This window comes from Eriocheir sinensis, chromosome 69 (assembly GCF_024679095.1).
Source record: "Eriocheir sinensis breed Jianghai 21 chromosome 69, ASM2467909v1, whole genome shotgun sequence".
Classification (NCBI taxonomy): domain Eukaryota; kingdom Metazoa; phylum Arthropoda; class Malacostraca; order Decapoda; family Varunidae; genus Eriocheir; species Eriocheir sinensis.
Genome location: NC_066577.1, coordinates 8,060,822 through 8,070,821, shown reverse-complemented (window position 1 = coordinate 8,070,821; position 10,000 = coordinate 8,060,822). Strand labels below are relative to the sequence as shown.

General features: G+C 45.7%; 2 protein-coding genes across 3 annotated transcripts in view; one reads left to right on the top strand and one right to left on the bottom strand.

The window, feature by feature from the left end:
- LOC126988625 (ataxin-3-like) overlaps positions 1-2,932 on the bottom strand; it is a 7,144-nt gene extending 4,212 nt beyond the window's left edge. For both annotated transcript variants that reach the window (XM_050846989.1, XM_050846990.1), the window contains exons 1-3: positions 2,880-2,932; positions 1,518-1,682; positions 962-1,101 (exon numbers count right to left, since the gene is read on the bottom strand). In XM_050846989.1, the coding sequence (XP_050702946.1) occupies positions 962-1,101; positions 1,518-1,682; positions 2,880-2,903 (329 nt within the window). In that variant the 5' untranslated portion in view covers positions 2,904-2,932. The remainder of the gene's footprint in view (positions 1-961; positions 1,102-1,517; positions 1,683-2,879) is intronic.
- Positions 2,933-5,503: 2,571 nt separating this feature from the next.
- Positions 5,504-9,991, top strand: LOC126988346 (uncharacterized). The gene is made up of 6 exons (XM_050846405.1): positions 5,504-5,688; positions 5,855-5,932; positions 6,216-6,422; positions 6,813-7,118; positions 7,219-7,358; positions 7,513-9,991. The coding sequence occupies exons 1-6, from the start codon at positions 5,617-5,619 to the stop codon at positions 9,989-9,991; spliced, it is 3,282 nt and encodes a 1,093-aa protein (XP_050702362.1). The 5' UTR covers positions 5,504-5,616.
- Positions 9,992-10,000: the final 9 nt, after the last annotated feature.

The window sequence follows — 10,000 nt, the reverse complement described above, 5'->3', positions numbered from 1 at the left end:
ATCGTGGAAGGTGTGGAGAGATGGAGGGAGGTGGAGGAGGAGGGAGAGAAGAGAGAGAGAGGAGGAAAGAGAAGGGAATTTTCAAGTTAGGTTGGATTTTCTTCACACAGACATACACACATTTAGTCTCCTGGGGCCTGTCGGAGGAAATGGAGGGGTTGGAGGTGGAGCGGAGGGGTGGAGGGAAGATTGAGGAAGGTGTGGAGAGATGGAGGGAGGTGGAGGAGGAGGGAGAGAGGAGGGAGAGAGGAGGAAAGAGAAGGGACTTTTCGAGTTAGGTTGGATTTCCTTCAATCAGACACACACACACATTTAGTCTTCTAGTGCCTGTCGGAGGAAACGGAGGGGTTAGAGGTGGAGCTGAGGGGTGGAGGGAAGATTGAGGAAGGTGTGGAGAGAGGGAGGGAGGTGGAGGAGGAGGGAGAGAGGAGAGAGAGAGGAGGAAAGGGGAAGGAATCTGGTCAACTTTGGATTTCCTTCACACAGAAAAACACACACATTCTCTCCTTCTAGTGTCTGTTGGAGGAAACGGAGGGGTTGAAGGAAGAGCGGAGGGGTGGAGGGAAGATTGGGGAAGGTGTGGAGAGATGGAGGGAGGCATAGGAGGAGGGAGAGAAGAGAGAGAGAGGAGGAAAGAGAGAGAATGGAATCTGGTCAAGTTAGGTTTCGTTCACAAAACACATACAAATCATCTCTCTCCCTCTCCCTCTCTCTCTCTCTTACTTGGAGGAAGAGCGGAGGGGTGGAGGGAAGATTGAGGAAGGTGTGGAGAGAAGGAGGGAGGTGGAGGAGGAGGGAGAGAGGAGAGAGAGAGGAGGAAAGAGGAAAGAATCTGATCGACTTTGGGATCTCCTTCACACAGAGACACACACACACACACACACACAGTCTCCTTCCCTCCCTCCCCCCCCCCTCTCTCTCTCTCTCTCTCTCTCTCTCTCTCTCTCTCTCTCTCTCTTACTCAGGTGCGGAGCGAGCGGTTGCAGCTGTGGTTGACGTGGTAGATGATATCGCAACCAAACTCAGGTCCCAGACGCGTAGAGCACTCGTCAAGACTTGTACGCTGAACATGCCTGTGTCGTCCATGTTGCCTGAGGGTTGCTGGAGGAGGAGGAGGAGGAGGAGGAGGAGGAGGAGGAGGAGGGGGAGGAGGAGAAACAATATAATTAGATTTGTATAAGAATTGAATGTGGAAAGTATGACTCGCTCGATCGTTCTCTCTCTCTCTCTCTCTCTCTCTCTCTCTCTCTCTCTCTCTCTCTTGTTTCTCTCAGTTTTCAGCATCCTCCTCCTCCTCTTCCTCCTCCTCTTCCTTTCTCTCCCTCATTTGTCTTCCCTTCCTTCCTTTCTCTTCCATTCCTTCTCCTCCTCCTCCTCTTCTTCTTCTTCTTCTTCTTCCTCCTCCTTCTCCTCCTCTTACCATCCTCTCGCTAACCTCCTCTTCCTCCTCTTTCTAACAAACCCACACACTCACACATTCCCTCCCCCACCTCCTCCACCTCCTCCTCCACCCATACCTCCATGAACCGCCTGAAGTCCTCCGTGTTCACCCCCGCCGCCGCCATGTGCTGCCGCTCCGCCTGGTCCATCTGACAAGCAATCTCCGCCAACTCAACCGCGGTGAAATACTGACCCTGGAGGAGGTTGTTCAGGCAGTGTTGGCCGCAGAGTCGACCCTCCTGCTGTAAGGGGGAGGGGGGTGGTTAGGGGGGAGGAGGGGAGTGGGGGAGAGAGGAGAGAGAGGGGAGGGGGGGAGAGAGAGGAGAGGGGGAAGGAGGGAGAGATGGAGATGTTTTAAAAGTCTCTCCAGATAATGTCAGTCAGAGAGAGAGAGAGAGAGAGAGAGAGAGAGAGAGAGAGAGAGAGAGAGAGAGAGAGAGAGAGGGGAGGGGGAGAGAGATGGAGATAAATGTTTTAAAAGTCTCTTCAGATAATGTCAGTTAGAGAGAGAGAGAGAGAGAGAGAGAGAGAGAGAGAGAGAGAGAGAGAGAGAGAGAGAGAGAGAGAGAGGGGGTTAAATTGAAAGAAAATGGTCCATAAGAAGAGAGAGAGAGAGAGAGAGAGAGAGAGAGAGAGAGAGAGAGAATTCCCAAAGACATAGATCCAACCTCTCTCTCTCTCTCTCTCTCTCTCTCTCTCTCTCTCTCTAAGGTCATGTAGGGTCATACTATGCCACAAATGACCTAGTAATTAATAGTCACACACACACACACACACACACACACACACACACACACACACACACACACACACACTCCGTTCTATACATGTCATATACCTGTCATCATACGTATTAGTGGAGGAAAAATCATGGCTGTTTTATATATGCTTATTTCTCCATTCTCGCTCCACCCTCCACCTTCTGCTTCCACATGTACCTCCACCAACTCTTTAGCTATAGTTATGGTTAATGAGGGACAGGTGGAAGGTGTGGAAGTGGTGGAAAAAGGGAAAATATTAACACTTTTTTTTCATCCACCATATCCTGTCAAATACGTGTCTACCTAAAATGGAAAATCATGGCTGTTTTATATATGCTTATTTCTCCACTCTCCCTCCACCTTCCACCTTCTGCTTCCACGAGTACCTCCACCAACTCTTTAGCTATAGTTATGGTCAATGAGGGACAGGTGGAAGATGTGGAAGAGGTGGAAAAAAAGGAAAATATCCACTTTTTTTCATCCACCATATCCTGTCATTTACGTGTCTAGCAAAATGGAAAATCATGGTCGTTTTATATATGCTTATTTCTCCTCTCTCGCTCCACCCTCCACCTCCTCCTTCCACATGTACCTCCACCAACTCCTCAGGTATAAATATGGTTAATAAGGGACATGTGGAAGGTGTGGAAGAGGTCAAAATAACGAAAAATATGATACCTTTTCGTGGTAGACCAACTCCATGGCGGGAACAGGTCGGTTACTCTCCCAATCCGGTGATGTCATTTTTTTTGTATTTTTAATTATTTCTCCATTATCAAACACTTATTAATAGTCTAAATTATATAATAAATTACTGTTATGCTTTTTAGATATATAATTATAATCTACTGGTATAAAACACGTATTAGAACTGTGAAAAACTGATTATATTTAGCTATTTCTCTATAATTAAACACTTATTAATAGTCTAAATTATATAAGAAATTACTAATATGCTTTTTAGATATATAATTATGATGTACTGGTATTAAACACGTATTTGGGACAATGTAATTAGCAAAAGAATGATTATATTTAATTATTTCTCCATTATTAAACATTTATTAATAGTCTAAATTATATATAAAATTACTATTATGCTTTTTAGATATATAATTATGATGTACTGGTATTAAACACGTATTTGGGACAATGTAATTAGCAAAAGAATGATTATATTTAATTATTTCTCCATTATTAAACATTTATTAATAGTCTAAATTATATAAAATTACTATTATGCTTTTTAGATATATAATTATGATGTACTGGTATTAAACACGTATTTGGGACAATGTAATTAGCAAAAGAATGATTATATTTAATTATTTCTCCATTATTAAACATTTATTAATAGTCTAAATTATATATAAAATTACTATCATGCTTTTTGGATATATAATTATGATGTACTGGTATTAAACACGTATTTGGGACAACGTAATTAGCAAAAGAATGATTATATTTAATTATTTCTCCATTATTAAACATTTATTAATAGTCTAAATTATATATAAAATTACTATCATGCTTTTTGGATATATAATTATGATGTACTGGTATTAAACACGTATTTGGGACAATGTAATTAGCAAAAGAATGATTATATTTAATTATTTCTCCATTATTAAACATTTATTAATAGTCTAAATTATATGTAAAATTACTATCATGCTTTTTAGATATATAATTATGATGTACTGGTATTAAACACGTATTTGGGACAATGTTGTTAGCAAGAAACTGGATATATTTAATTATTTCTCCATTATTAAACATTTATTAATAGTTTAAATTATATATAAAATTACTATCATGCTTTTTAGATACTTAATTATAATCTATTGGTATTAAAAATGTATTGAGACTATGATAAACCTAAAACAATGAGACTTTCGATATTCATTTAAATTTTAAGCTATTGTTATCGTGTTAAAATATATATAAGAGTGTAATTATGGGCTTTTAATATATATAACATTGATCTATTGATATACACGCCATCTTGAGGTCAAAATATAGGGTACCATGGGCTCGCTAATACAAGAATCATGCCTTTCTAGTCATTAATATTGTTCTTATAAGTTAGTAAATTAGCTAATATATTTTTTTCTTTATATATATTATGTTTACAAGTCCGAAATGTAATTATATGTGCTATATATATGGAAGAAAAGGGAAACTGTGCAGCGTCAGCCAATCAGCATCGAGTATTTTTAGTAAACACCTGTACAGCAAGAGCAAGAGCAAGGAGCGTCAGCCAATCAGCGTCGAGTATTTTAGTAAACACACGTACAGCAAGAGCAAGAGCAAGGAGTGTCAACCAATCAGCGTCGAGTATTTTAGTAAACACACGTACCCGAGACCCAGACCAAGACCAACGGGGGAGCGTCAGCCAATCAGCGTCGAGTATTTTAGTAAACACACGTACCCGAGACCCAGACCAAGACCAACGGGGGAGCGTCAGCCAATCAGCGTCGAGTATTTTGGTAAACACAGGTAACGGGGGAGCGACAGCCAATCAGCGTCGAGTATTTAGTAAACAAACCCGGACCGCCAGTGATTTAAAACCTTGCCCAGTGAAAGAATTTATATTTTTGCTATTTATATATTAATTACTTCGCCGGGAGAGGTGATTAATGGCGCTAATGAGGGAGAGAGGGTTTAAGAATAAGGGAGAGGGAGGATAACGGCGGTAAATCAGGGAGAAAGGGAGAAATAGGGGGTGATGTGACACGTGGTTGGATTTCTCAGGAATTTTAGTTAAGGTTGGAATCATGTTGTTGTTTTTTTGCTTAATTCTTGGTTTGTTTTGGTTTATCACGTCTGGGATTGTAAAGGAAGGAAGGGAGAGATAACAGGAGCGAAAGGAGGAAGGAGATAAGCAGAGAGAGAGAGAGAAAAGGAGGGAGATAAGAAGGGAAAGGAAAGGGAGGAAGGGAGAGAGGAAATAAGGAAATGGAGATAGATAGAAATAGATAGAAATTAAGGTAAATAACGGACAGAAAAGAAGAAGAAAACTAGAAGAGAAGGGAATTACAGTTGAACAAAAGGAAGAAGATAGGGAAGGAAGGAAATGAAGATATGGAAAGAAACAAGGAAATAATGAAGATAAGGGAGGGAAAGATAGAAGAAAGAGAAGGAAACAAGAAAGACATTGTAAGGAGGAATAGAGAGAAAGGAAAGGAAGAGGAGGAAACTAAAAGGAAACAAAGGATATTAAAGTTAAAAACAATGAAGAAAATATATCTAATGCACTATTTACTTCTGTACTTAATAGGGAGGAGGCGAAGGAAGGAAGGAAGGAGGAGGGAGACAAGACGAGGAAGGAAGGAGGAGGGAGACAAGACGAGGAAGGAAGGAGGAGGGAGACAAGACAAGGAAGGAAGGAAGGAGGAGGAAGAAGAAGGAAAGGATGGGGCCTAAGCTGGAAGATTTCGAAGTCCTATCCACCATCGGCAGTGGATCCCATGGCACTGTCAGGAAGGTGGGCATTGTAGAAGTAGTATACAAACCATTAAGATGTTACGTGAATGTCCAGTAGATGTATGGAAATGGTCTACCATCTACCCAATTCAATGCAGGGAGGTGGGGCATCAACCATGGTAGGCAACCCTTACTGCAACCCCACTCTCTCTCTCTCTTTCTCTCAGGTGCGCAGGAAAGGTGACGGGCAGGTGTTTGTGTGGAAGGAGCTGAACTATGGTGCCATGACGGAGGTGGAGAAGCAGGTTAGTAATAGTAGTAGTAGAAGTAGAAGTAGATTATTAGTGATTTTTTTTTTTTTTTTTCGTTTCTTTTACTTCATTTTCCTTATCTCTCATTTCTCTCCCTTTTTCCTTCTTTTCTTCTCTCCATCCTTCCCTACTTTCTCTCCATTCTTTCCTACTTTCTCTCCATTCTTTCCTCTGTTTTTCCTTTCTCTAACCTTCATTTTATTTCCTCTCTCTCTCTCTCTCTCTCTCTCTCTCTCTCTCTCTCTCTCTCTCACCACAACAACCACCATCTCCACAGGGCCTGGTCACCGAAGTCAACCTGCTCCGCCAACTCCACCACCCCCACATCGTCCGCTTCCACCACCATATAGTGGATCGCCGCTCCACCACGCTGTACATTTTGATGGAGCACTGCCCGGGGGGAGACCTCAGAGCCCTGGTGGACAAGTGTAGGAAGAGTGGATCGTACCTGGCGGAGGAGTTTGTGTGGAGGGTCTTGTGGGAGGTGAGTGAGTGGAGGAGGAGGAGGAGGAGGAGGAGGAGGAGAAGGGTTGGGTTAAGTTAGGTTAGGGAGAGAAGGAAGGGAAGGGAAGAGAAAGGAAGGGAAGGGAAGAGAAGGGAAGGGAAGAGAAAGGAAGGGAAGGAAAGGGAAAGGAAGGGAAGGAAAGGATAGGGAAGGAAAGGGAAAGGAAAGGAAAGGGAAAGGAAGGGAAGAGAAGAGAAAGGGAAGGGAAGAGAAAGGAAGGGAAGGGAAAGAGAGAGAAAAAAAATATGTATGTATATGTGTGTGACTATGTATATATATGACTACTACTACTACTACTACGATTACTACTACTACTACTACTACTACTACTTCTACTACTACTACTGACCCCCCCTTCCCCCCCTACAGCTCTGCCAGGCCCTCAAAATCTGCCACACAACCAGCACTCGAAAACCCCGCTCAACCTCACCGACCGAACCACAACCCCAAACAAACTCCCAAATACCCGGGCAACCGAACGCGGCGGCCGGTCGAGGTCAGGGGCAGAGGTCAGGCGAGGGTCAGGTCATCCTCCACCGCGACATCAAGCCGGCGAACGTCTTCCTGGGGTCGCGAGGGGAGGTCAAACTAGGGGATTTCGGACTGGCGAGAACGCTTGGATCGGAGACAAGTTTTGCGAAGTCAGTCGTCGGAACCCCTTTTTATATGAGCCCAGTGAGTGTGTGTGTGCGTGTGTGTGTATGGGGGGGTAGAGGGGTTATGTCTACTACTACTGCTACCACTACTACTACTATTACTACTACCACTATTGCAGGAGGTCATGGCAGGCTTGGAGTACAATGAGCGCAGTGACATGTGGTCCCTGGGATGTCTTGTGTACGAGCTGTGTGCGCTGAAGCCACCCTTCCACGCGCACACACACGCACATCTGGCTGTTAAGATTAGGGCTGCGAGGTGAGTCTGTGTGTGTGTGTGTGTGTGTGTGTGTGTGTGTGTGTGTGTGTGATTTTCTTTACTTCTCTCTCTCTCTCTCCCTTCCCTTCCTTCCCTCCTCCTCCTCCTCCTCCTCCTCCTCCACTAAACCCCCTCCCCCTCTACCCCCCACCAGGTACCCCCCCATCCCCGCCCAGTACAGCGATGACCTCCGTGACCTCATAGCTGACCTCCTGTCCCCCCAGCACTTCTGTCGACCTTCCGCCCTGATGTTGCTCCACCACTCCGCAATGTTGTCAAGGATTGGTGTTGATGGTGGTGGTGGTGGTGGTGAGGTGGAGGAGGAGGAGGAGGGGAAAGGAAGGGATGTTGTTGAGAAGAAGGAGGAGGAGGAGGAGAGGAAGGGAAGGGATGTTGTTGAGGAGAAGAAGAAGGAGGAGGAGGAGAGGAAGGGAAGGGATGTAGTTGAGAGGAAGGAGGAGGAGGAGGAGGAGGAGGAAGGAGAAGGAAAGATACAGAAAGAGGAGGAGAAGGAGGAGGAGGAAGAGAGAGGAAGGAGGAAACCACAACAAGAAATGGAGGAAGAAGAGGAGGAAAAGGAGGAGGAGGAGGAAAGGAAGAAAGATACAGAGGAGGAAGAGGAAGACAAACAGCACTCCTCTCCTCCTCCTCCTCTTCCCTCCTCCTCCTCCTGTCCTCCTCCTCCTCCTCTTCCCTCCTCTCCTCCTCTTCCTCCCTCCTCCTCCTCCACCTGTGCATGTGGAGGTACTCTCTCTCACACCCAGTGGAGAGAAAAACTCCTTTCCCTCCGCGAGATGGAGGTAAACGTGAGAGAGAGAGAAATAGGAGTGAGAGAGAGGGAGAGAGAGTTAGCAGTGAGGGAGAGAGAGAGAGAGATAGAGATGAGAGAGAGGGAGAGAGAACTGGAGAGAAGGGAGAGAAAAGTCGGAGAGATGGAGAGAGAGGCGAGGGAACACTTAGTCCGAGGGCAAATCTTCCTTCGAAACGCTCGACTCCGCCACTCTGGAAAAATCGGGAAATCAGGGAAATTCCACCGATACCCAAATTCCGACAGTGACCCCGACACGACCTTAAGCGCCGACCTTGACGAGTCACCCGCGAAGGTCACGACGGCCCGACCTGACCCGAGCGTCCTACAAAATCCCTTTCTTGAGATGCGAGGTCAGGTTCCGGAGGTCACGGGAAGTCGGGGTAAGAAGGTCATATTTGGTGACCTTCCTCGCGACCTTTCTTTTAAGAGTAACACACTGGATAACCCCAAGAGTCGTAAGAAGCGAGGGTCGATTTTTACCCTAGTCCGGGGCGGAAAGGGAGAGTCTAGGGAGAAAAACCTGGTCTGTGTGGATGCCAGGGAGGAAAAGGGTGACTCTAGGGACATTTCCAGGGTGATAAATCAGGTCTCAATGGATGTTAGGGAGAGAAAGGGAGATTCTAGGGAGATTTCCAGGGAGTCTAGGGAGAAAAACCTGGTCTGTATGGATGTCAGGGAGGAAAAGGGTGATTCTAGGGACATTTCCAGGGATCTTAGGGACAAAAAACAGGTCGCTAGGGAGGATATGGGAGACTCTAGGGGTATTTCCAGGGAGGTTAGGGTGATAAATCAGGTCTCAGTATATGCTAGGGAAGAAAAGGGTGATTCTAGGGACATTTCCAGGGACTTCAGGGACAAAAATGAGGACTCAGTAGATGTCAGGGAGGAAAAGGGTGATTCTAGGGACATTTCCAGGGAGTTTAGGGAAAAGAACCAGGTCTCAATGGATATCAGGGAGAGAAAGGGAGATTATAAGGGTGGTTTGCAGGGAGACAGGGAGCTTAGGGAAAATGAAATATGCCATCGCGAGAATTTCCAGGGAGTTCCGGACATCAGGGAGAATTACCAGACACTCAGGGAGAGAATGGGAGATTTTAAGGGTGGTTTAAAGGGAGAAAGGGAGCCTAGGGAGAATTTCCAGGGAGTTCCAGACATCAGGGAGAATTACCAGACACTCAGGGAGAGAATGGGAGATTTTCAGGGTGTTTTGAAGGGAAAAATGGAGCCTAGGGAGAATTTTCAGGGAGTTTCAGATGTCAGGGAGATTTACCAGCCACTTAGGGAGAGAATGGGAGATTTTCAGGGTGTTTTGAAGGGAGGAATGGAGCCTAGGGAGAATTTTCAGGGAGTTTCAGATATCAGGGAGACTTACCAGCCACTCAGGGAGAATTTCCAGGGAGTAAACGGCACTTCCAGGGGGAGTTTCCGAGCACTTAGGGACATTCCAGGGGGCAGGGAGGGGGTGCAGGGGGGGGCAGGGGGCCAGCAGGGTAACACCGCCCCATTCCACTCCGACCCCAAGACAGCGCAGGGAAAAACCGCAAAAATTACCTCGGGTCGGGAAATTCCGGGGAAGTCGGGTCAGACCGTCGGGAGAAAATCACCCGGGTTCATGCGATTTGTCCCCAGGGTCAGGTCACGGGCCAGGTTGACCTCTGACCCCAGGAATGACAAGGAGAACCGAGGGAGTGCTTCCGAGAGGGTCAAACGCCTGCCTGACCTCAAGAAGCCACTGTTGGTTAAGGTCAATGCAGGGAGAGAGAGAGAGAGGGAGAGGGAGAGGGAGGGGGAGAGAATGCTCAAGTGCTATAATGTGGTATGAGACAGAGAG